This window comes from Mastomys coucha, unplaced genomic scaffold (assembly GCF_008632895.1).
Source record: "Mastomys coucha isolate ucsf_1 unplaced genomic scaffold, UCSF_Mcou_1 pScaffold3, whole genome shotgun sequence".
Classification (NCBI taxonomy): domain Eukaryota; kingdom Metazoa; phylum Chordata; class Mammalia; order Rodentia; family Muridae; genus Mastomys; species Mastomys coucha.
In genome coordinates this window covers 72,318,212-72,345,154 of record NW_022196909.1, presented here as the reverse complement: position 1 = coordinate 72,345,154, position 26,943 = coordinate 72,318,212, and the positions used below count along the sequence as shown (strand labels likewise).

At 50.9% G+C, this 26,943-nt stretch overlaps 1 protein-coding gene across 1 annotated transcript; it reads left to right on the top strand.

Moving 5' to 3' along the window:
* On the top strand, positions 1-26,943 carry C3 (complement C3). The gene is made up of 41 exons (XM_031348120.1): positions 1-173; positions 1,483-1,672; positions 1,965-2,127; positions 2,224-2,294; positions 2,923-3,017; positions 3,115-3,197; positions 3,289-3,379; positions 3,462-3,564; positions 3,767-3,893; positions 4,002-4,117; positions 4,203-4,349; positions 4,845-5,054; positions 5,179-5,385; positions 5,783-5,941; positions 6,115-6,244; positions 6,686-6,757; positions 6,935-7,135; positions 7,733-7,841; positions 8,291-8,376; positions 8,993-9,135; positions 9,262-9,474; positions 10,575-10,641; positions 10,737-10,823; positions 11,953-12,156; positions 12,651-12,726; positions 13,012-13,171; positions 14,080-14,178; positions 15,921-16,077; positions 16,912-17,075; positions 18,214-18,372; positions 18,844-18,903; positions 18,989-19,079; positions 19,200-19,251; positions 20,905-20,992; positions 21,093-21,182; positions 22,172-22,277; positions 24,174-24,263; positions 24,584-24,667; positions 26,374-26,457; positions 26,537-26,672; positions 26,765-26,943. Exons 1-41 carry the CDS (start codon positions 94-96, stop codon positions 26,904-26,906), a joined length of 4,992 nt encoding a protein of 1,663 aa, XP_031203980.1. The 5' UTR covers positions 1-93; the 3' UTR covers positions 26,907-26,943.

The window sequence follows — 26,943 nt, the reverse complement described above, 5'->3', positions numbered from 1 at the left end:
GAGAGCCACATAAAGAGCAGCGGCCACCATCACAGCTCACCACTGCCCACCCCTTCCCCTTCCCCCTCACTCCTTCCACCGTTGTCCTTCACTATGGGACTAGCTTCAGGGCTCCAGCTATTAGTGCTGCTGCTGCTGCTGGCCAGCTCCTCACCAGCTCTGGGGAGCCCCATGTAAGTAGTTACCTTCTGGGGGTGCAATTTCTTATAGAATTTATGAGTTACCTGGGTGAGTGTGGCCGTGTGGGAGGAGACAGGGATGTTAAGAATTTGTGCTGGGGGCTGGAAGATGGCTCAGTGGGTATGAAGTCTTGCTGTATGAACATGGCGACCTTAGTTCAAACTCCTAGCACCCATGGGAAAGCTAGGAGTGGCCTCCAGAGCCTGTGACCTCAAACTGTGGGGCTGGAGACAGGATTCTGGGGCTTGCTGGCTGCCAGCCCAGTGTCAGGTTCAGAAAAAGGGGATATTGGCTTAAGGTATGTGTATGGGGGTGGGGGGGGGCATAGAACAGGACTCCTGACATCCTCCTGTGGCCTCCACACACTTGCAAACATGCGCGCATGTGTGCACACGCACACACACACACACACACACACACACACACACACACAGAGAGAGAGAGAGAGAGAGAGAGAGAGAGAGAGAGAGAGAATGTGTGTGAGTGTTTGGGTTGCTTGTGTATAAGGGTATTTACAGTCTTATGTTCATAGTAGCCAGGTATTGTAGCATTGGTGTGCCAACTTTTGAAAAAGATGGTCTATAAATTTATGGTGTCTGTGATGTCTTGTGGTTTAGGCAATGGTAAGTTTAAGACTTGAGGACTGGCTGGGTGGTGGTGGCGCACGCCTTTAATCCCAGCACTTGGGAGGCAGAGGCAGGCGGATTTCTGAGTTCAGGCCAGCCTGGTCTACAGAGTGAGTTCCAGGACAGTCAGGGCTACACAGAGAAACCCTGTCTTCGAAAACCAATAAAAAAAAAAAAAAGATTTGAGGACTGGAGGGTTGTTGGGGTCTATAGCCCTTGTGTGGACTATCAAAAGCCAAGCTCAGCATTGGGCCTGATTACATGATCTGTCCTCCTGTCTACTGGAAGCCCAGGCAGGAAGTATACATATTCCAGCCAAGCCTGGGCTACAGAGTGAATTCAGGGCTAGCCTGAACAACTTAGTGAGATGCTGTTTCCAAACAGAAAAGTGAGAAGAGGCTGAGGTGTAGCTTCGTGGTAGAGCACTTTCTCAGCACGAGCAAAGCCCTTGTGGCTGGTACCCAGTGCTGAAGCCAGGGAAACAGCTTCATGTGGCTAAGGGAAGGGCTGTGGCTTGGTACCTTCTCACATGGGGAGGAACATGGTTCCAGGCATCTGCTCTGGCAGGTGTCCCAACAGCACTGAGAACCCTCTAGAACTAGGGACTGGGCCAACCAGAGTAAGGGCTAACGTCTCAGGCCTTGAGGTAACATCTGCTCCCACACCCCACGGTCAGGTATTCCATCATTACTCCCAATGTCCTGCGGCTGGAAAGCGAAGAGACCATCATACTAGAGGCTCATGATGCTCAGGGTGACATCCCAGTCACAGTCACTGTGCAAGACTTCCTAAAGAAGCAAGTGCTGACCAGTGAAAAGACAGTGTTGACAGGAGCCAGTGGACATCTGAACAGGGTGTCCATAAAGGTGGGCAAGGAACTGGGGAGCTACAGTCAGCCATAGCCCCTTCTGGCCCAGCCTGGGTCCCCCCTCTGAGCTCCTCCCTTCTGAGTCCCTCCTCTCTGAATCCCCTGCCCTTTGAGACCCTCTGGTCTGAGACCCTTCCCTCTGAGATCCCTTCTCTCTCAGTCTCTCACCTCTGAGTCCCTTCCTCCTTGACCCCCTCCCATCTGAGGGGAGACACAGAGCAGAGGCCCAGGGGTTCTGGGGGCACCACTCTGTGCCACAGACTTCTGACTTCCCCCTGGCCCATGCATAGATTCCAGCCAGTAAGGAATTCAACTCAGATAAGGGACACAAGTACGTGACAGTGGTGGCAAACTTCGGGGTAACGGTGGTGGAGAAAGCAGTGCTGGTAAGCTTCCAGAGTGGGTACCTGTTCATCCAGACAGACAAGACCATCTACACCCCAGGCTCCACTGGTAAGTGCTGTGGGAAGCTGCTCACAGCCAGGCTGGAAGGTCCTCCTAGAGCCTAAGGTCTAACGGGACTCTGCGTGTCTCTCTCACATCCTCCAGTCTTATATCGGATCTTCACTGTGGACAACAACCTACTGCCTGTGGGCAAGACAGTTGTCATCATTATTGAGGTACCAGCTACTGAGTTTCCCAGAGGAGGATGCCCTCTTCTCTGAGTCCCCTCCCCTTTGAGACCCTTTCCTCTGAGACTCAGTCCTCTAAGGTGGTCCATGGGCAAATGGCTACACAGAGCGATCACTGGCCAGAGACCTAGGAAGACCCATAGGTCATAGACTGAGGAATCCAACTCCAGGGAAACTCCCTGAACTTCAGTTTCACTGTCTGAAGTGTGGGATGAATTAATAGTAATTTTGTAGTCAGTCCATTCTGCCCAGCAGAGGGCCCCTGTTAGAACCTGAGTGATCCCTTCTTTCTCTCCCTGCTTCTTTAGAGTCAAAGTCAAGGTCCTGCTCACCCTGCCTAGGTTCCTCCCTGCCTTCCTCCCCCTTGTACCTTCTACTCCACACACATACACACATCATACCACTCATCTTTTAAATACCCAGGCTTTTGCTGCATTATGTCCTAAACATAAAAAAGAAATGCACAGAGAGGTTGAGCTATTTGCCTGAGAACACAGTAGGCATTTTAACCTAGGCTGAGTTACCCAGGTCTGTGTTCTTAACTGCTGCCTAGTGAACACAGGTGGGGCGGTTGTACCTCTAAAGAGTTGCTTTGTCCCTTATGCTTTTCTTACAGACCCCCGATGGCGTTCCCATCAAGAGAGACATTCTGTCTTCCCACAACCAAAATGGCATCTTGCCTTTGTCTTGGAACATTCCAGAACTGGTCAAGTATATCTGGGTCTCCAAAAATGGGATTCCCCTGTCGCAGGAGAGGGATGGGGAAGAGGCGCTTGGAGGCCCTGCCACATTCTTCATCTTCTTGCAGCATGGGGCAGTGGAAGATCCGAGCCTTCTATGAGCATGCACCGAAGCAGATCTTCTCTGCAGAGTTTGAGGTGAAGGAATACGGTAAGTCTTGGGGCACCCGGCAGGTGAGGCCATTGTGCTTATGCTGCCCTGGCAGCCATGCCAACACCATCATCTTCATACTCCATTCCAGTGCTGCCCAGTTTCGAGGTCCTGGTGGAGCCCACAGAGAAATTTTATTACATAGATGACCTAAAGGGCTTGGAAGTTTCCATTACAGCCAGGTGAGGGGGGGTGACATGTGGTGAGGTGTCTTCAGCCACAGCCAGAGAAGTCTCCAAGACCCCAAGTCTCCTTGTCTTTCAGGTTCCTGTACGGGAAGAACGTGGACGGAACGGCCTTTGTAATTTTTGGGGTCCAGGATGGCGATAAGAAGATTTCTCTGGCCCACTCCCTCAAGCGTGTGATGGTACTGCCTCACCCCTTCAAGAGCTCGGAATGGCGGCCTCTCCCCCGAGACCACCCCCCATTATCACGCCGAGCCTATCCCACCTCTTAGCCCCACCCCCAGTCCCATACCTTGCAGAACCAGGCCACCCATTCTGAGCTCCTACCCTTCTTAGCCTCCTCGCTCTTGGGGACCTTTCCTCATGCTCTCCTATCCTCTGCAGATCGAGGATGGTTTGGGGGAGGCAGTGCTGAGTCGACAGGTGCTGATGGAGGGGGTGCGGCCCTCCAACGCTGATGCCCTAGTGGGGAAGTCCCTGTATGTGTCTGTCACTGTCATCCTGCACTCGGGTGAGGCTTGCTTTGATGAAGGGGTGGCAAGGCTAGTTTGAGAAAGGAGGCTTGGCCCTAAAGGGCTGCTGGGAAGCCTGCCCTCACTGGTACCATCCATTTCCTCAGGTAGTGACATGGTAGAGGCAGAGCGCAGTGGGATCCCAATTGTCACTTCCCCGTATCAGATCCACTTCACCAAGACACCCAAATTCTTCAAGCCAGCCATGCCCTTCGACCTCATGGTAAGATACAGAGCTAGTCTTGACTTCCACCTCCAGTCACTCTGACCACACTGCCTGACCATTCTCTGCCTGACTCTGCCCACAGGTGTTCGTGACCAACCCTGATGGCTCTCCAGCCCGCAGAGTTCCAGTAGTCACTCAGGGATCTGATGCACAGGCTCTCACTCAAGATGATGGTGTGGCCAAGCTGAGCATCAATACACCCAACAACCGTCATCCCCTGACCATCACGGTGAGTGCCTAGCGCTCCAAGCCTGGCCTCCAGGGTCATGGAAACAAGGGCTCCGCTGGCTTTCATGACACTTTCTGTGATTCACCCAGAGGATCCCATGTTGCTGTAATAAAACACCTGACAAAAGCCACTTTAGAAAGGACTGTATATCATGGCTTACAGTGTGAGGCTACCGTCCTTCACAGCTGGCAGGCACAGAAGGAGGAGCGTGCAGCAGCTATTCACATTCTGAATAGAGATGAATGGATGATGGTGCTCAACTCACTTTCTCCTTTTTATTCAGTCTAGTCCAATATCTCAGGGGAGAACGGTGCCACCCACGCATTTAAGCTAATCTAGAAATCCCCTTACCAGCTTGGCTGGGGCTTATCACCTGACTGACTTTAGATGCTATCAAGATGTCTATCAATGTCAACTGTCACAGAGCCTGTTGTGAGCATCCCCACCTGGGCAGCTTTGGAAACCACCATGCCTCTCCCTGGATTCCTCACCTAGGTCCGCACCAAGAAGGAGGGTATCCCAGATGCACGGCAAGCCACCAAGGCAATGCAAGCACAGCCCTACAGCACTATGCACAACTCCAACAACTACCTACACTTGTCAGTGTCTCGAGTGGAGCTCAAGCCAGGGGACAACCTCAATGTCAACTTCCACCTGCGCACAGACCCAGGCCAAGAGGCCAAGATCCGATACTACACCTACCTGGTCTGTGACCACCAGGGGCCTCAGCTCTTCCAGCACCCTAGGGATTCATGCCCATCCCTGGGGTCTCCTGTACCCATTCTACCTAACCCTGTCCTGGTCTTATGCCATCCCATCATCCTTCCAGGTTATGAACAAGGGGAAGTTACTGAAGGCAGGCCGTCAGGTTCGGGAGCCTGGCCAGGACTTGGTGGTCTTGTCCCTGCCCATCACTCCAGATTTTATTCCTTCCTTTCGCCTGGTGGCTTACTATACCCTGATTGGAGCTAATGGCCAAAGAGAGGTGGTGGCTGACTCTGTGTGGGTGGATGTAAAGGATTCCTGTGTAGGCACGGTGAGCCTCTCTCTCTCTCTCTCTCTCTCTCTCTCTCTCTCTCTCTCTCTCTCTCTCTTTCTCTCTCTCCCCCTTTCCTTTTTTAAAGACAGAGTTTTACCATGCAGCTCTGACTTTCCTGAAAATTCAATATGTAGACTAGCCTAGGCTGGGTTCACAGACTCACAGCGTTCTGCCTGCTTTTGTCTCCCCCACCCCTACCATTTGCAACCCCTCTTTTTCTCTTCTCTGTCCTCACCCCTTTTTGGCTTATCTCTTCTCCCCCATGTCTCTCTTTGCCCTCCCCGTATCCTCCCTATGTTCTCTCTACCTCCTTGCTCTTCCCTTACTTTCTCTTCCCTCTGTGGATTTTCTGGGATTAACTCTTCCCTGTCTTGATTTCCCATCCTCTCTATAGCTGGTGGTGAAGGGTGACCCAAGAGATAACCGACAGCCTGCACCTGGGCATCAAACGACACTCAGGATTGAGGGAAACCAGGGGGCCCGAGTGGGGCTAGTGGCTGTGGACAAGGGAGTGTTTGTGCTGAACAAGAAGAACAAACTTACACAGAGCAAGGTAAGTGCTTGAATCCCTCAGCCCAACCTGGAGTGTGGTAGGTACTAAAAGCTGGGTCTGTCAAGGGCTGGATGTTAGGGTAAGGAGAGGTGGGGATGGCTGGGTTGAATTTCATGATGGGTTGGTGGCCTTTTTCTATCCCCTCCATCCACCCCATACCACCCCACTTGCAGATCTGGGATGTGGTAGAGAAGGCAGACATTGGCTGCACCCCAGGCAGTGGGAAGAACTATGCTGGCGTCTTCATGGATGCAGGCCTGGCCTTCAAGACAAGCCAAGGCCTGCAGACTGATCAGAGAGCAGGTGAGAAAAGAGACAAGGGGAGAACACAAGAAGGGACATGCTTCCAAACCTAGATGCCCATATAAGAACAGGGCCCTGGGATCAGGAGACTGAATCTTTGCCCTTCCTCCATCAGCAACACCTGCCCATCCCTGTTTTGCTTAAATTAGTTTTTAATTGCATTAAATTAAAGTGGTGTGGGTGAGTGCATGTGTATGTGAGTGCACACACACACCATAGCATGCTTGTGGAGGTCAAAAGACAACTTGGATCACTCTGTTCTCACCTTCCAACTTGTGGGTCCTGGAGATCGAACTCAGAACATCTGGATTAGCAGCAAGCTCCTTTACCTCATGAGCCATCTCATCAGCTTTTATTGTTGCTTCTTGAACCTCAGTCTATTCCACTACCAAAAGGGTACAACCATCACACCCCTGTCCCTCCTGTCTCTCTCTCCCTCAGATCTTGAGTGCACCAAGCCAGCTGCCCGCCGCCGCCGCTCAGTACAGTTGATGGAAAGAAGGATGGACAAAGGTTAGGAATCCTCTACTGACCCACATCTCCATGCATCGCCCACACTCATCCTGTTAGAATTCCACAGGAGGAGGAGAGGGTTGCCTTCCTTGTCCTACCCCAGGGAAGTTTTACCTGAAGTCTGGTCTGATGATCTCCTGGTGGCTAAGGCTGACACCAGGTCTGGGCCTCCCACAGCTGGTCAGTACACAGACAAGGGTCTGCGGAAGTGTTGTGAGGATGGCATGCGTGATATCCCTATGAAATACAGCTGCCAGCGCAGGGCACGCCTCATCACCCAGGGTGAGAGCTGCATGAAGGCCTTCATAGACTGCTGCAACTACATCTCCAGGCTGCGTGAACAACACAGTAGAGACCATGTGCTGGGCCTGGCCAGGAGTAAGTGGTGGCTTGCAGAGTGACACTTGGGTGGGTGGATGGGGGGGGGAGGACACAACTGCCCAGTGCTGCACCTGTTTCCTGGAAGAGTGGCCCAAAGACTATGTCCCCTGGGAGGACAGAAGGAGGAGGATGGAGGCCAGCTGGGCTGTGTGTGAGGAAACACTGAGGGAGAGAGCCAAGGGTTTTTCTCATACTGGGCATCAGCTTTCCCATACCTATACCCCCATCCCACAAAGCAATACACTTCAACAAAATGAAGCTAAATTCTCCTACAATCAATCCACACTGAAGCTAGGTGTGGTAGACACATGCCTGTCATTTTAGCACTCAGGATTGCTACAGGCCCCAGGCCAGCATGGACTACCTAATGAGTTCCCAACTAGTTTGGATGATGCTCATCTTGATAGAAACACATCTGTAGAACATGATTTTTGGTTTTGAGTTCCTAGATGGAGAGAGGAATCCCCACAGACCAGCATGTCTGGAGCTGGTAGAAAATCATCACACTGGTGAACGCATTTATACAGCTCAGAAATGTTTGCAGGGAGCCACCTGCAAAGTAGGTCTTTTCCAATCAGATCTGCCTACCCTCAGGTGACATGGATGAAGACATAATCCCAGAGGAAGATATCATCTCCAGAAGCCACTTTCCAGAGAGCTGGCTGTGGACCATAGAAGAGTTGAAAGAACCAGAGAAAAATGGGTATGGCTCTCTGACCAGTGAAAAAGGTGCTGGCCACCAAGACTCACCACTTGCCCAATGTGGTGGAAGGAGAGAACAGACTCCCACAAACTGTCCTCTGACTTTCACATGAAGGTCATGGCAGAAGGATGCAACACACACTTAACCATAAACAGTAAATATATTTTTCTAAAAGGGTTGGGGGATGAGACTGGGACACTCCCATTCTACATCCTTGCCTGAGGACAGAAAGCATCCTCTCAGACTAACTCATTTGCATGTGATTTGCATGTACCTGCCAACTTCCTGTCTCTTCTGGATTCACCATAGAGGTTCATGGGCTGAACTAGCAAAGCCACAGGTGCAACCCAGAGCTCCTATCTAACCTGGCCCCCAGGGCCCTCTACCTCAGCACCCTCTCTACATTAATAGATCTTACCACTTAATTTTCAAACTTCTGTCCCACCCAGAATCTCTACGAAGGTCATGAACATCTTTCTCAAAGATTCCATCACCACCTGGGAGATTCTGGCAGTGAGCTTGTCAGACAAGAAAGGTACAGGAGGGGCTGGGAAGATAGTTCAGCAATGAAGAGTTTGCCCTGAGCTCCATCCACAGAACCAACGTAGTGCCTGCTTGCAATTCTAGTTCTGGGGAGTCAGTAACAGGAGGGTCCCTGGGGCTTTCTGGCCAGCCAGCCTAGCCAATCAATGAGCTTCAGGGTCAGTAAGAGAGCTCAGTGGTTAAAAATATTTGCTGATCTTGCAGAGGACCAGAGTTTGGTTACCAGCACCTATATCAGGCTGCTCACAACTCCCTGCAGCTCCAGAGGATCTGATGCCCTCTTCTGGCCTCTGTGGACATTGCCCTGAGATGCACACAAACACAGAGATGCCTGTGCATATACATAAAATTAATACGTATGGCAGAGAAGCAATTGAAGACAACACTCAGTGTCAACCTTTGGCCTCCACATGTATATGCACCCATGCACACATGTGCACATGTAAACTCATGAGGTTAGACACAGCTGGCTGTGATATCATCACATCTGGGATTTGCCAATCACATGTGCATGTTTAGTCTTCACCTTTCTGCAGATGAGATCAGCTAGGGAACGTGAACCAGAAGCCTGCCTTTGCCTCTCTGCACAGTTTTCTTTCTGCTGACAGGGATCTGTGTGGCAGACCCCTATGAGATCACAGTGATGCAGGACTTCTTCATTGACCTGCGGCTGCCCTACTCTGTAGTGCGCAATGAACAGGTGGAGATCAGAGCTGTGCTCTTCAACTACCGTGAACAGGAGAAACTTAAGGTGGGAGGAAGTCACACTTGAAAGAGCCACCAGGACCCATGAACCTACCCTCACCTGCCCTATCCTCTCCCTCACTTGCCCCAGACCCCCCCTTACACACTTGCTCTGGCCCTCCCTCCCTTGCAGGTGAGGGTGGAACTGTTACACAATCCAGCCTTCTGCAGCATGGCCACTGCCAAGAAGCGCTACTTCCAGACCATCGAAATCCCTCCCAAGTCCTCTGTAGCTGTGCCTTATATCATTGTCCCCTTGAAGACTGGCCTCCAAGAGGTAGAGGTCAAGGCTGCTGTCTTCAACCACTTCATCAGTGATGGTGTCAAGAAGATACTGAAGGTTGTGGTGAGTCCTTGGGGCATCTGCTGCCTGTAGCCTTCAGGCTTTCCTGCTGTTGACCTGGGCTCTGAGACACCAAGGATCATCTTAGGGCCCAGATGTTACAGAAACTTAGAACTGGCTAGGCTTCAGGGTGTAGAGCAGGCTCCATCTCCAGCACTTTGTAAACCAGGTATGGAGTGTGCCCTATGATCCCAGCACTTAGGAGGAGTGGGGTAGGAGGATCATGAATTTGAGAATAGCAGGGGTAACTTAATGAGACCCTGTCTCAAGTTTTTTAAAAAGTAAAAAGGGCTCAGGGAGATGGCTCAGCTGGCAACATGATTGCTGTACAAGCATGTGGCCTGAGTTCAGAGCCCCAAATAGAAGCCAGAGGAAGTGGCTCACCAGGCAGCCAGCCTAGCTGAATTGGGTATTCCAGATTCAGCAAGAGACTGTCTCAAAAGAAGAAGTGAAGAGGGATAGACGAAGATATATGGCACTGACGTTTTCACATGCTTGCATTTACACTCACACTTGCACACACTCTCATACACATGCACACTCATACACATATGCACACATGTATATACACTCACATATACACACATGCTTATCTTGCACACATGCACATACATACACAAGCATACACATATACACCACACACTCACATAATGCACACTCATGCTCTCACATTCACACACACATGCACACTGACACATCATGCATACAGGCATGCATACTTACACCCACATGCACATATACATGGACACTCATACCCATGGACACATACTCATACATACACAAACACGCCCACCACATACTCACAGACATTCATGCACTCACACTCTCACACATGCACACTTGCACAAACACGCTCATACACATGCAAATATGCACACACACTAATAAATACCCACATGCACACATACACATGAGTGTAAGGCAGGCATTTGAATCACCTCCTCCTTAGAAGATGTTGAGACAGAGAGAGGCTAAGTAACTGGCCTCCAGTCACACTCAGGGCTAGTGACAGAGAGACAGAGCTCTTTTGAGGGACTTTCTCTGAATAGTGCCCTGCTGACCATCTGTGTATCTGTTGTCATTTTATCCACCACCCACCACAGCCAGAAGGAATGAGAGTCAACAAAACTGTGGCCATCCGTACACTAGATCCAGAGCACCTCGGCCAAGGTGAGGGGGCAGGCAGAGAGGGCAAGGTGGGGTGGGGCATCAAGGAAGGGGTGAGAGGAGCTGGTGCCATCCAAGTCTTCATTCTCACCCTGCAGGGGGAGTGCAGAAGGAGGATGTGCCTGCGGCAGACCTCAGTGACCAAGTGCCAGACACAGACTCTGAGACCAGAATTCTCCTGCAAGGTAAGATGGCCTCTTCCCTGACATGCAGAGGTCAGGGCAGCTGGGAGCCAGAAGCTAATTGAGCTCCATCTCATGGGGTTGGGGTGAGTAGAGAAGAGAATAAGGAAAAGGAGCAAGGGAAGACCCTGGGCCAGGGTACCCAGATTCAAATCAATTTCAAGTTGATTGACCTAGGACTCATTTCTTAACATACTGGCACACTGTGCCTCAGTTTCCCCCTATGAAAAATGAGGGCAAGAATACAATAGTTTTAGTCACTGTTGTATTGTAAAGTGACACCATGACCAAGGCAACTCTTATTAAAGGATACATTTAATTGGAGTTTGCTTATAGTTTCAAAGGCTTCGCCCATGAGTATCATGGCAGGAGGCAGACAGACATGGTGGTGGAGCAGAGTACCTGAGAGCTTTACATCCTGATCCATAGGTAGCAGGCAGAGAGAGAAAGAGACTGGGCCTAGAGTGGGCTTTTGAACCATCAAAGCCCATTCCGGCAACACACCTCCTCCAACACAGCCACAGCTTCTGCTTCTTCTCAAACATAGTTTGACTCACTGGGGATCAAGCACTAAAACATATAAGCCTATGGAGACCATTCTCATTCAAACACCACAGACAATCTCTGCCTCGTTTGCTATGGGGGTTGACCCATAGCACCTCAGATCCCTTGCTTCATCTGAAGCAATGTGCTGTGGGTCTGCCTGCAGGAGCTCCCTGTAGAAGTCAGTTCTACAAACAGCATTTGCTGGTAAAGACACTTAACTGAGAAGCTGCACACATCAAGAGCAGAGGTTCTGCTACTCTTGACTGGATCCAGGAACATCAAGGGGGCATTGCACCCCTCCTAGAGACCTAGTAACAGTGCCTAACTACAAAGGTGGTTTGAGGATTATTTGAGATTCTATGTGGATTTCTCCAATGGACATGAGCAATGAACTGTAAGCTAGAGCTGTCTATGACTATGGTCATTATTTTATCTAAAGGTGAAATTAAATGCCCAAGGTAGAGTACAACCTTACCCCAAACCCACACAGCACCTCCACACACACCCTCCTACAGCCACCAAGCCTTAGGTTTCCTCTGGTCAGAGATTGTCTTGAACAGGCCTTTTCCTCCACCCTCGGCTGCAGGGACCCCGGTGGCTCAGATGGCCGAAGATGCTGTGGACGGGGAGCGGCTGAAACACCTGATCGTGACCCCCGCAGGCTGTGGAGAGCAGAACATGATTGGCATGACACCAACAGTCATTGCAGTACACTACCTGGACCAGACTGAACAGTGGGAGAAGTTTGGCCTGGAGAAGAGGCAAGAGGCCCTGGAGCTCATCAAGAAAGGTGGGGCCTGAGCTAGAGCTCCCCAAACCCACCCATCAACCTTCCCAGACCCCTCCATTCCCAATCTTCTCCAGAGGCCACGCCTCTCCTAGATCTTCTCCCAAGCCTCATCCCTTCTTTCAAGGCCATGTCTCTCCTCCAAGCCCCTCCCCTCTCCTTTCTTCAGAGATGGCTCACCTGTCTGATCCCTGGACCCAACCTGAGTCCTCGTTTTAGAATCCATGCCGTACTTGAGCCTTCCTCCCTCTCTGCACACTTGTTCCACCCTGTGCTGCACCTTTGCCTTCCCTGTCCTCAGTGAGCCATCCCACATGACTCTGCTTTTCCCTTCAAGCCTTCCTTAAAACCCCTTCATCCCAGGATCATTGTCCTATCCTCTTTGAACCCTCACCCCACCTCACATCCTTATCCTGCCCTGGGTCTCCCACTGCCTATCCTGGTAGCTCAGCCTCCAGGCCACCCCTTCCTTTGGTGACCCTGTCTATTCCCCACAGGGTATACCCAGCAGCTTGCCTTCAAACAGCCCAGCTCTGCCTATGCTGCCTTCAACAACCGACCCCCCAGCACCTGGTAAGCAGGAGTTCAGCTTGGTCCCCTCTGCCTCAACAGCCACCTGAGCAAAGCCTGAATCACCACCAATGATGGTCTGGCCTCTCTCTGTCCACAGTCAAGGCTGCAGGGACTGAATGAGCCTTAGAATCCTTTAAGCACCAGCTTCATGCAGCTTTGAAATTAAGACTCCAAACTGAGTGGCTCTGGCACCAACCCTCTCTGGTCATTGGTGGGTGAAGATGTCAATCTATATACTAAAACCAATTGATTTTCAACTGGTGTTCCTATAACTCCTATCCCCAGGCTGACAGCCTACGTGGTCAAGGTCTTCTCTCTGGCTGCCAACCTCATCGCCATCGACTCTCAGGTCCTGTGTGGGGCTGTTAAATGGCTGATTCTGGAGAAACAGAAGCCAGATGGTGTCTTTCAGGAGGATGGGCCCGTGATTCACCAAGAAATGATTGTAAGAGACAGGCAGATTCCAGAAAATGAAGGGTAGAGGGTCCCAGGAGGGATGGGAGAGAGTACTGCCCCATCTACTTGTTCATTTGGTGGTGCAGGGTGGGGAGGAGGTGAATAAAGTTGTAAAACACTGGAAGAATTCCAAGAATCCAGAGGCTGACAGACCCAGCCATGAGGGCGGCATGGATGGTATTCTGTGCACCAGCAGAGATTTGAGGTCAGCTAGGTTGACCAGCCTCTGAGTGCCAGCATGTGCCTGTCCTTGTCTACCCAATGCTGGGTTATGAGCACATGCCATCATACGCAGATTTAAAAAAAATATTATTTATTGTATATATGTGAGTATACTGTCAATGTCTTCAGACACATCAGAAGAGGGCATCAGATCCCATTACAGGTGGTAGTGAGCCACCACCATGTGGTTGCTGGGAGTTGAACTCAGGACCTCTGGAAGAGTAGTCAGTGCTCTTAACCTCCGGGCCATTTCTCCAGCCCCTGATTTTTTTTTTTTTTTTTTTAATGTGGACTCTGGAACATGAACTCAGGTCCCGGGCTTGAGTTATTCCCCCAGCCCCTGCTTTGACTCATGATATCGACCATTTACTCTGGGCCTCTCAGGAAGTAGCTCCACCATAAATCAAGGAGCAGTCCTCTATCTATGGAGCAGCTGAGCAGCTGGTCCTTCCTCCCTGTAAGGGCTAGAACCCATGCCTGCTTCCCTCAACTGTTATACCAGGGACAGCAGGACAAGGGGGCCCTAATAACAGAGAAGGAGCCAACAATTCAATTGATTCATACCAGAGAGTTTGATTCTCCTGGGTGGGGAGATGAGTCTGGACTTCAGATTCTTCAGGGTGCTTGATAGTGGGGTAGGGACAAATAAAGACCCGATTCTGCTCCTGTTCACAGGGTGGCTTCCGGAACACCAAGGAGGCAGATGTGTCCCTCACAGCCTTCGTCCTCATAGCACTGCAGGAAGCCAGAGATATCTGTGAGGGGCAGGTCAATGTGAGTGTCCTCTCAGCCCTCCATCATGTGATCAAACACTGACCAAAAGCAGTGTAAGGGACAGAAGGGTTCCTTTCAGCTTATAGCTCCAGGTCATAGCCCACCCTGGGGAGAGTCAAGACAGAGATTCAAAGGCAGCTGTATTTGCTGTTCTATACAGCGTTACCTCAGATGAAGAACTCACCTCTCACAGCCAAAGAAATGATGCTGTTCACTGGCTTACTGGCAGGCTTATACCCCGGCTAGCTTTCATAGGCAGTTCAGGACCACCTGCCTAGAGATGGTGCCACACATGGTGGCCCTCCCACATCAATTACCAATCAAGACAGTCCCTCACAGACATGACCACTAGCTGATCTAATCTAAGCAATTCATCAATTGAATTGACACTCTGGGTCATGTCAGATTGGCAATTAAAGCTGACCAGGGGAGGGGTTGTCCCCTTGACCTGGGAGATTTGGCCCTCTCTACTGATTACCTAGATGGTCTTGGGAACCAATCATGACACCTTTTGGGTGTCATTGACCTCAGAGGTCTGGTATGTGACTTTTCCTGGGGAGATCTAAGCAAACATCTATCACCCTAGAACAATGGACCAGAGAAATGGTGCTGCCCAAGTTCAGCTTGGTGAACATTGTGTCAAGTTTATTTGGGTCACTTAGGGGAGCCTGGGTGACTTAAAGGCAGCCAAAGTGCCAAAAAGCCCACCCCACTATGGGTGATAAGTCACAAGAGCTGTACATCCAGAGTCTCCTGTCCAACATGTGGGCCAGTCCACCAGAGAGACCCCTCACCCCAGCATGCTGCCTTGGTAAGCCATAGAGAGGGGCTTTGTGTATCTCATACCTTTCCTGAGAGTCCTGAGCACTCATGAGTTTTTGGAGCCTTCCGAGCCCTGGTGTAAGTCTCTCATTGTCTTCCTGAGTTTTATGAGTGCTCCTGCATCTTGAAGGGACTGTTTCAACTTAGAGCAAAGAGCTGCACATCCAAATTCAATAAATGAATAAATGACAAACCCATAGTAAAGATGAGATGGTGACGACAATGATGGAGGAGGACAGTCACACGGGCTAAGACTGACATGCTGAACTTGGCTTCTAGCTTATGCCCATTTGGGACATTTTATACCATCAATGTGTTCAGTGACATCCCCTGGGGGAATGTTCACCCAGCCATAATTCACCTTTGTTTTGAAGCAGGGATCAACTGCTCAAGAACCCACAGTCACATATTCTGCTGTACATATCTAATGTACAGACTAAGCTATACACATGGAGGTATTCAACAAAAGGGTGCCACATAAGTGTCCCCAACAACTAGGGAACTCTTAAAATCAGACACATCAAAGACAAGGGAGCTCCAAAGGATAGATATCATTCTGGTAGCCCGGGAGTCATGTGAGACCCCAACCCTGTGTGTGTCCAGGAGTCATGTGAGACCCCAACCCTGTGTGTGCCCAGGAGTCATGTGAGACCCCAACCCTGTGTGTGCCCAGGAGTCATGTGAGACCCCAACCCTGTGTGTGCCCAGGAGTCATGTGAGACCCCAACCCTGTGTGTGCCCAGGAGTCATGTGAGACCCCAATGCTGTGTGTGCCCAGGAGTCATGTGAGACCCCAACCCTGTGTGTGTCCAGGAGTCATGTGAGACCCCAACGCTGTGTGTGTCCAGGAGTCATGTGGGACCCCCAACCCTCTGTGTGCCCAGGAGTCATGTGAGACCCCAACCCTCTGTGTTTCACAGAGCCTTCCTGGGAGCATCAACAAGGCGGGGGAGTACCTGGAAGCCAGTTATCTGAACCTTCAGAGGCCATATACAGTGGCCATCGCTGGGTATGCTTTGGCCCTGATGAACAAACTGGAGGAACCTTACCTCAGCAAGTTTCTGAACACAGCCAAAGGTGAGAGATCGCCTCAAGGGGAAGGGGTGTGTGCATGGGTGGGTAAGGGGTCACCTCAAGGGGCAAGGGGTATGTGGGGGTGAGGATCACCTCAAGAGAAAAGGAGTGTGGGGGGATGTTGGGGGTCACCTCAATGGGGAAAGGGTATATGGGTGGGTATTAAGGGGTGACCTCAAAGGGGTGCAAGGCTGGGGCATGAGGGTCGGTTCTGGATACATGCACTGAGCCAAGATGCACGGCTCTTAGCTGAGAGGTGGATGCATGGCCCACACTGAGCTGCACTGGAGGCCCTTCAGTGTGATGCATGCACGGCTCGCTCATGTCTCATTTAACCATACACCAGGCATCTGAGTCCAAGGGAGGAGAAAAGGGATTGAAGCTGGTGGACTAGAAATGGTCTTGATTTCTTTTTCAGTTTCTGTTATAAAAGACCCTGATAGAAGAAACTCAAGGGAAGAAGGGCTCCGTTGAGTTCACAGGTCACAGGGTACAGTCCGTTGTGGCAGGAAAATCAAAGCAGTGGAACCTAGTCAGGAAGCAGAGAGATGACCGCAAGCTCACTAGTGCTCTAACTGCATTCACCATCTTACCCAGACTGGTATCTCCACCCCAGGGAATAGTACTGCCCACCATCAAGCTAGGTCTTCCCACATCAATTAACACAGGATTATTCCCCACTCACATGGATTATTCCCTCTGTCACATGGACAGAGGATTGTCTTGCAGATGACTCAGATTGACAGTCAGCACTGAGCACCAGGGCATCCCTGGGAAAGCTAGCTCCTAAGTCACCCCCAGGCTCCATGGATGAGGGGCTCGGGTATCTCTCTGCAGATCGGAACCGCTGGGAGGAGCCTGGCCAGCAGCTCTACAATGTGGAGGCCACATCCTACGCCCTCCTGGCCCTGCTGCTGCTGAAAGACTTTGACTCTGTGCCTCCTGTGGTGCGCTGGCTCAATGAGCAAAGATACTATGGAGGCGGCTATGGCTCCACCCAGGCAAGTGGCCTTGAGCTCCAATGCTTAATTGCCATGTCTCCCAAGGGAGACACTGAGGCGCAGGCATGCAATTCTTATGCCTGAAGAGAGTGGGGACTGCAGGCGAGCTGAGAAACTAGAGCACATGCCTTGTTCTAGTAGATTATGTTTTTCATTCTACTAGGTTCCTAGGGTCCCCATACATTCCTCATCAAAATGTTCCAGGTTGTGTCTCATGTTTCTAAACCCCCTAATGTCACACTAATTGGAAACTTGTAGATCACATTTCTAGTTTCACCAGGCTCTTAATGCTCCCCCTCACTAGAAGGTTCTAGAACATGATTTCAATTTGACTAGACTACTAGTGTTCCCATTTCTTATGTGGGTTCTAGATCATGTTCTCTATTCCACCAGGTTCTCATATGTCACCCTTTCCCCCAGGGTGATTTCTAGACCAAGTTCCCAGATCCACCCAGGCAATTGCTATCACCTTTTGTCATCCATATGTTCTAGGGCATGTGGTTAGAGTGTACTGGGAAGATGATGGTGTGTAGGCCCTACATGAGGGCACTGCCTGGAGCCTCTTTCTCTAGAGCCCTCCAGGTGATGGTTTTGGCAAGTTAAGGCAAAACAAGCTTGGGCTTCAGCCTGGTCTGTCTTTCTCATGGGCTGTCAATCACTTCTCAGCACTTGCTCCATCCTCAGTCATTTTAGAGTTTGACTCCTCTATGCTTCAGCTTTATTCTCTTTCTCATGAGATGGTTCTAGACTAAGTTCTGGCCTCTTAAGCCTCCTTCCTCTTGATGGGTCTATATTTTCTGGTGGAGTCTGACTTGTTTCCATCATTGATAACTTTTGAACAAAAGCTCACCCCCCTTGGAGGGGTTTAGACAGGTCTTCAGTTTTCAGTGACCTCAACTGCTCCCTTCACACTCTGGTGGGTTCTAGACCACTGAATGACTACTGACCAGCCCTAGTCTGAGCTTCTCTCAATGGAGCTCAGGGATATCATCCCCTTCCACCTATATCTCTGTGTTCTCCAGAATGCTCTGTGTGTGTTGCTGCTGCCATAATTTTGATCTACACATCATCATCTCCTCAGAACACCCTAACCACCAGGTAGAATACAAAGCTAACTATCCTATCCCATGGGTTCTAGGCCACCTTCATGGTATTCCAAGCCTTGGCCCAATACCAAACAGATGTCCCTGACCACAAGGACTTGAACATGGATGTATCCTTCCACCTCCCCAGTCGCAGCTCCCCAACCGTGTTTCGTCTGCTCTGGGACAGTGGCAGCCTCCTGAGATCAGAAGAGGTACAGCCTCACCCCTCCCTTCCTTGTTTTCAACCCTCTGTACCAGCCAGGGCTACAGGAGGGAGGTCAGATAACTGTCAGGGCCCTCAGGGACAGAGAAAGCTGGACCCTGTGTGTGTGCTTGTTTGTGTACAGGTATGCTCGTTTGTGTGTGTGTGTGTGTGTGTGTGTGTGTGTGTGTGTGTAGACCAGAGGTCAACCTTAAATGACATTCTTCATGTGCTGTCAAGGCAGAGTGTCTCATTGGGCTGAAATTCATCAAATAGAATAGGCTAGCTGGTCAGCTGGCTCCAAGGATCCCCCATCTTTGTCTCCCCAGTGCTGGCCTATACCCAGTTTGCTTTACATGGATTCTTAGGATCAAACCTAGGCTCTCATGCTTATAAGCCAAACACCTTGTCTACTGTGCCATACCCCTGGTCCTGAAACTGGCTCTTAACACCACCTCTTCTCTTTGCCAACTCTCTGCAGACCAAGCAAAATGAGGGCTTCTCTCTAACAGCCAAAGGAAAAGGTCAAGGCACATTGTCGGTAAGAAAGAGGGATCTACATCTGCCATGTCCACCCCACCCCTGTCCATCCCTTGCTCTCATGAGACTTTCTCTCATCTCACCAGGTGGTGACAGTGTATCATGCCAAAGTCAAAGGGAAAGTCACCTGCAAGAAGTTTGACCTCAGGGTTGCCATAAGACCAGCCCCTGAGACAGGTAACAGGAATAAAAACCCCTCCATTACCTTCCAACCCTACTCTTAGCATATTGCCTTCACTTCTCCTGAATCAGGACCCAGAGGTACCTTCTCCCATCTTTCTGTTTCTATGTTTGTAGCCAAGAAGCCCCAGGAAGCCAAGAGTACTATGGTCCTTGACATCTGCACCAGGTAAGGATCCTGATCCTTAGGACTCATCTGGTTACTTGCCAGTCTGTGTACACTGGTAGAGCATCTGCTGGGAGCCAAGGCCAGGGTTTCAGAGTGGGCAGTGGCCGTGATAGTCTCAGGCAAAAGCTTTGAAAGGACTCTCTTCCCAAGTGTGTTATAGTTCTTATATGACAGACACTCCCAGACGATATCTGTTGAAACAATTTTTGTGCCTTTATTCCTTGTGGACAGGGTCTTCTGTACATTTTGGAGTGGGTTGAGATCTAAAAGCAGATGCTTTCTATTGGCTTGGTCTGAGATGGTAGGGATGCCTCATCTGCATGTGGAGGTCTTCCAGGTGCTGCCCCATGTGACTAATTGTCACAGTCTTCTCCATGGGGTGCTGTGGTCATGTGCCTAGTGTCCTCAAGTCTGAGGGTCCAGGGTTTCTGAACCCATTCAATCTTACCAAGTTTTCTGGCATGGTCCCCTGTCCCAGTTACTCTCTTCTCCTTTAGAAAGACTTCTTCGTCATGGGTGGTGTTGGGCCTGAGCCCCTGCTTTGTGCACACAGCAAGTGCTGCAGCCATGAGCTGCATCCTCAGCCCATCTCTATCTCCTTCATTAACATTTCTTTATTCACGCTGGCAAGCTTGCATCCCTCTGACCACACAGCACATCTCTCACAAAACCCCAGGGTTATGTGAAAGTCCCTCCATTTTCTCTCCTTCTAAAGCATCATTGATGTATGGTCAAAAATATTGCGAGAGGAATTTTCATATTTTTTATGTTTTCTGTTTCCATGATCATGTGTTCACAAGTGCATGTATGTTCGTGTGTGTGTGTGTGTGTGTGTGTGTGTGTGTGTGTGTATACATTTCTTCATGCCACAGTATACGTGTGGAGGTCAGAGGACAACTGCAGGAGTTGGTTCTCTTTTCTGCTATGTGTGTTCTGGCAGTTGAACTCAGGTTGTCAAGCATAGTGGTTAGAGCACCTGTACTTACTGAACTACCTCTCTGGACCTCCACCTTGTTCTTTTACAACTTGGCCTGGAATTTTCTGAGTATAATAGGCTAACTGGGCAATGAGCTCAGAGTTCCTCCTGACTCCATATCTGCAGGGCTGGAACTATGAGCATGTACCAGACAAATAGCTCAGTGATCTTTTGTTCTTTTTATCATGGATAGTGGATGATCAAACTCAGGTCCTTATGCTTGCACAGCAATCAAGCTTTACTGGTTAAGCTGTCAAGTGAGCCTGCCACAACAGCCCTTTACACCCCAACACCAGCCCTCCACACTGCTATGGTTTAGTTTAGTTTAGTTTAATTTAGTTTTAGGTTTTGGCTAGATTTTATTTTGTTTTAGACACTGTTTTGCTTTGTAACCTAGGCTAGCCTGTGTCAACTTACTAAGTAGCTCAGGCTAGTCTCAGCTCACAGTCTTCCTTCCTGGGTGCTGAGACAGCAGCATGGACTACCGTGCTTGGCTGACTGCCATGTCTGGCTGCATCTACTCATATTGCTTTCAGACAAGTATTTTCCAAACCAAACCCTTCTTCAGTGCTGGGTGGAATGCAAGAACCTGGGTCCTGATAAGACTCCTCATCCAAGCATTGGCCCTGGGTGTTCTGCCATCCTGAAAGCTGACAACCTTTTTCTGCCATGTGCAGATACTTGGGAGATGTGGATGCCACTATGTCCATCCTGGACATCTCCATGATGACTGGCTTTGTTCCAGACACAAACGACCTGGAACTGGTAAGACGGCTTGGGTCTGGGGCCTAGGGAAGACGCCTGACGTCTGGAAGAGGCTTCAGGGAGAGAGGGAGGGATTTTTACCAACTCTGCTCTTCCTTAGCTGAGCTCTGGAGTAGACAGATATATCTCCAAGTATGAGATGAACAAAGCCTTCTCCAACAAGAACACCCTCATCATCTACCTAGAAAAGGTAACTCTTGTCCCCAGGGAGGCTTCTGTGTTTCCTTTCCCCTTCCTGTCTGGGTTTCTTCCTCCATCTTGATATCCAGCTCATGTTAGCCCCAGGCTTGGGAACACAGGATTTGTTCTATGTGGGGATAGGAGAAAGTTTGTAATATAAGGTGACCAATTCAAGATTGTCCCCTTCGTCTCTCTAGTCTGGTACTCCACGATCAGGAACCCAAACTCCTTCCACCTTGTGGCTCTGGAATCTCCAGGATTTTGGAGTTTTTAGCAATAACATAAGAAAAGTACATGGGTTTGTCTGATTGTGAATGTCAGGGTCTCTCAATGTAGCCTGAACTGGTCCCAAACTAATCCTCCTGCCTCAGCCTCCTGAGTGTTAGAATTATAGAGATAAACCTGGCTATAGGTGCTGCTTTCATGACCACTGCCATAGTGCTCTTCATTTTGTTCTAACAGAATATCCGAGGCAGCATGGTTTATAAAGAGAGTTATGTAGCTCAAACTTTTGGAAAGGCCAAAGGCTCAAGACTGGTTGATCCCATTGTCTAGTCTCTAGCAAAAACCTCCAGGCTGATGACAAGATAGAGTGCAAGAGAAAGTCCACCAGGAAACCAGACCCACTATCACAGTAACAAATCCACTCTGCTAAGATCTGGCCTTCTTCTTCCAGACGGTCGCTAACCCCCACGACCTGCTTAGTACTTCCCAGGCTTTGGCCTAGATGAAGGAAAATCACATCCAAACAACAGCAGGTAGACAGCAATCTGCTGGCCAAAGCCTGCTCACCTCAGTGTCCCTAAGTCAGAGTGACACTGCAGAGTCTGGCTCCAAGCATGGCAGAAAGGGAAGGTAGATTCAACGACTGCCCGTTCATTTTCCCACAACTTTTAGAACCTGCCTGGGTCCTCAGTTTCTCTACCATGGCTCCAAATGCCAGGGGTGTGTCTTGTGCTCCTTCTGTGACACCTGCTGACCAGCCCATCCTTCCCTCAGATCTCACATTCCGAAGAAGACTGCCTGTCCTTCAAAGTTCACCAGTTCTTTAATGTGGGACTTATCCAGCCCGGGTCGGTCAAGGTCTACTCCTATTACAACCTGGGTGAGCAGCCAGGGCAGGGCTTGGTGGCTGAGTCATCCTGGCATCCAAGGCCTCTGGGGATCCACATGCTGAGGTTGATGACCCTGGGAATCCACATGCTGAGGTCGAGGACCCTGGGGATCCACATGCTGAGGCTGAGGGTCCTGGGGATCCATGTGCTGAGGTTGAGGGTCCTGGGGATCCATGTGCTGAGGCTAAGGGTCCTGGGGATCCATGTGCAGAGGCTGAGGGTCCTGGGGATCCACATGCTGAGGCTAAGGGTCCTGGGGATCCACATGCTGAGGTTGAGGACCCTGGGGATCCACATGCTGAGGTTGAGGACCCCGGGGATCCACATGCTGAGGCTGAGGGTCCTGGGGATCCATGTGCTGAGGCTGAGGGTCCTGGGGATCCACATGCTGAGGTTGAGGACCCTGGGGATCCACATGCTGAGGTTGAGGCTCCTGGGGATCCACATGCTGAGGCTGAGGGTCCTGGGGATCCACATGCTGACGTTGAGGGTCCTGGGGATCCACATGCTCAGGTTGAGGGTCCTGGGGATCCACATGCTGAGGTTGAGGGTCCTGGGGATCCACATGCTGAGGTTGAGGCTCCTGGGGATCTATGTGCTGAGGCTAAGGGTCCTGGGGATCCATGTGCTGAGGTTGAGGGTCCTGGGTATCCACATGCTGAGGCTGAGGACCCTGGGGATCCACATGCTGAGGCTGAGGGTCCTGGGGATCCACATGCTGAAGTTGAGGGTCCTGGGGATCCACATGCTGAGGTTGAGGACCCTGGGGATCCACATGCTGAGGTTGAGGACCCTGGGGATCCACATGCTGAGGTTGAGGGTTCTGGGGATCCACATGCTGAGGCTGAGGCTCCTGGGGATCCACATGCTGAGGCTGAGGGTCCTGGGGATCCACATGCTGAGGCTGAGGGTCCTGGGGATCCATGTGCTGAGGTTGAGGACCCTGGGGATCCACATGCTGAGGTTGAGGCTCCTGGGGATCCATGTGCTGAGGCTGAGGACCTTGGGGATCCACATGCTGAGGTTGAGGGTCCTGGGGATCCACATGCTCAGGTTGAGGGTCCTGGGGATCCACATGCTGAGGTTGAGGGTCCTGGGAATCCACATGCTGAGGCTGAGGGTCCTGGGGATCTATGTGCTGAGGCTGAGGGTCCTGGGGATCTATGTGCTGAGGCTAAGGGTCCTGGGTATCCACATGCTGAGGTTGAGGGTCCTGGGGATCCACATGCTGAGGTTGAGGGTCCTGGGGATCCACATGCTGAGGTTGAGGGTCCTGGGGGTCCACATGCTGAGGTTGAGGGTCCTGGGGGTCCACATGCTGAGGCTGAGGGTCCTGGGGATCCATGTGCTGAGGCTGAGGGTCCTGGGGATCCACGTGCTGAGGCTGAGGGTCCTGGGGATCCACATGCTGAGGTTGAGGGTCCTGGGGATCCACATGCTGAGGTTGAGGGTCCTGAGGATCCACATACTGAGGTTGGGGGTCCTGGGGATCCACATGCTGAGGTTGGGGGTCCTGGGGATCCACATGCTGAGGTTAAGGACCCTGGGGATCCATGTGCTGAAGTCCTTAGAGTCCTAGGATTCAGAGAGCTGGGAAACTCAGGTCTAACAACTTGCAGAAATCTGAAGGGAGGGAGGGCCTTAACATCTCAGGGACCTAGAATTTGTCATCTGAGGGTTCCAGGACTCTAGATGGAGCTTTCAAGAGACCATGGTCTGAAAGAATAAAAGATCAGAAAGCCTAAGGTTTGGGTATCACAGGGTCTGAGGTTGGGGACTTTGCATCTCAGGGCTAAGGGGACTCACTCACTGCATTTCCTAGCAGGAATAGTCTTTCAGGTAGAGCCACTGACCCTCTGACCTCCTCCTACCTCTTCTCCCCACAGAGGAATCATGCACCCGATTTTACCATCCGGAGAAGGAAGATGGAATGCTGAGCAAGCTGTGCCACAATGAAATGTGCCGTTGTGCTGAAGGTGGGCACTAGAAAGGTGTGGGGGTAGGCCCAGGCAGGGCATACACACACACACACACACACACACACACACACACACACACACACACACAGAGCTGCTCCACTCTCATGGGTAGGGAGGACCTGGGGGTGGGCACTATGAGGGGTCGGGCCCAGACAGGACACACACACACAGACACTCCACTCCTGTGAGGAGGGAGGGCCTTGAAATCATACCCAGGGGACATGGAGTAAGATAGGGGTTCCTTCTGGAACCAGCCGCAACACAGAAAGTGGGTTGGGTGGAGATACTCATGAGCCTGTGTGCACTCCACCCTGCAGAGAACTGCTTCCTGCATCAGTCACAGGAGAAGGTTAGCCTGAACGAGCGGCTAGACAAGGCTTGTGAGCCCGGAGTCGACTATGGTGAGCATGGCTGCTGGTAGCTGCCAGACCCTGTGGGGTGTGACAGTGATGAGTGGGGAGTAGCAGTGCTGGGGTTTGTGTCCCTATCAGGCTGTGGCTGCAGGTGACTGTTGTGTAGGAGGCATGTGTAGATATGTTGTGTGGTGGGTTTTTTTGGCAGATACTCATGCCAGTTAGGGCACTGACTGAACCAACCAGTAACTGGGGTCAAGCACAAAGACAGTGGATGGGGATGATAGCTCTGTTTATATGGCTCTGGATGCCCAAGCATGAGGTCCTGGATTTGATCCACAGCGCCTATGTAAAAAGCTCATCATGGTAGCACATGTCCTGAACTCAACCACAGGTGAGGCAGAGACAGGCAGTTCTCAGGCCAGCAAGCCTAGCCACACCAGTGCAGTCAAAGTTTTGATAAGACCCTGTCTCAAAAAACAAGAGTAAGAGATGTCTCCTTGTGTCAGAGCACTCCACCTCAGGCTCATAACAGCCTGTAACTTCAGCTCCAAGAGATCCAACACCCTCTTCTGGCGTCTGTGGATTCACAGACATAAGCATCAAATAAAAAGGACAAAGTTGTCCTCTAAGCTCACACACATAAATGTGTGCATGTGAGGTCCCCTGGCTTCTTGGTTGCTGTGATCAGCAACTTGTGGAGAAAAGGCTTTCCTTCATCTTACAGCTCACAGTTTGCTGTTAACTGTGAGCTGTAGGAACTGCAGGCAGAGACTAAAGAGGCCACAGCCCAAGCCTGCCTGCCTAGGGATGGTACTGCCTACAGTGGACTAGCCCCTCCTGTTAGTTAGCAATCAAAATGCCTCACAAACATGGCCACAGGTCAAGCTGATGGACAATTCCTCAGGTGTGATTCCTTCCCTCTTCCCAGATTCGTCAAATTGACAGCTGATACTATGACATGTGAACATGTTTGCACACACACAGTAGCTATAGCTGTGCATGTGCCTGTAGCTTTGGGTGAATTGCACACAGCTGAGAGTTAGACATGTGTTGCAACTATGCATGACTTTGCCTGGCTGTGTGTGAAACAGTGGTCAAGCGTGACTTTGGATAGCAATCATGGCCATCATGAAAGTGACTGTCCTTACACATGGCTCTATCAGGTGTGGTTTTGCACAAGGTGGGCACTCGGAAGGTGTGAGGGTTGGGCCCAGGCGGGACACACACACACACACACACACACACACACACACACACACACAGAGCTGCTCCACTCCCATGGGAAGGGAGGACCTGGGGGTGGGCACTATGAGGGGGCGGGTCCAGACAGGACACATCCACATAGACACCCTACTCCTATGAGGAGGGAGGGCCTTGAAATCATACCCAGGGGACATGGAGTAAGATAAGGGTTAGATAAGAATAAGATAGCATGCCATGGTTGCATGCTACTGCCATTGTGGCATTGTGGGTGATTGTGCGGTGAGCAGCTGCCTCTGTGTATATAAATATTTGCCTGTAGGCATCTCTAACTACTCACAAAGACCCATGACTGGTCTATGAGTGTGAGTGTGGCTGTGAGATGGCCTGGTTGTGTGTGTTCCTGGGAGGGGATACACTGACAATGGCTCTGACTCAGCATTATCTCTGCTTGTAGGGGTGGGAGGGGGTGTCACGAAGTCAGGTGCATCTGCAAGTGAGAGCCCCATGACCAACCCTGCTCAAAACCCTCGCTGCTCCTCTCCTCACAGTGTACAAGACTAAGCTAGCCACGATAGAGCTGTCGGATGATTTTGATGAGTACATCATGACCATCGAGCAGGTCATCAAGTCAGGTACCCAGCCCTCTGTCTTCCTGCATCCCCAGCCCGACTCCCTCTGCTGGATCTCAGCCTCCCCTTCCCTGCTCCACAGGCTCAGATGAGGTGCAGGCTGGGCAGGAACGCAGGTTCATCAGCCACATCAAGTGCAGGAACGCCCTGAAGCTGCAGAAAGGGAAACGGTACCTCATGTGGGGCCTCTCCTCGGACCTCTGGGGAGAAAAGCCCAAGTAAGTGCCCACCCTGCATGTGGGTGTGACTGTCCCTGTAGCCCCACCCACTGACCCCAGGAACCTACCTTTAACTGCTCTTCCTTCCCCAGCACCAGCTACATTATTGGGAAGGACACGTGGGTGGAACACTGGCCTGAGGCAGAAGAATGCCAAGATCAGAAGAACCAGAAACAGTGCGAAGACCTTGGAGCATTCACAGAAACAATGGTGGTTTTTGGATGCCCCAACTAACCAGCCCTTCAATAAAGCTTCAGTTGTATTTCACCCA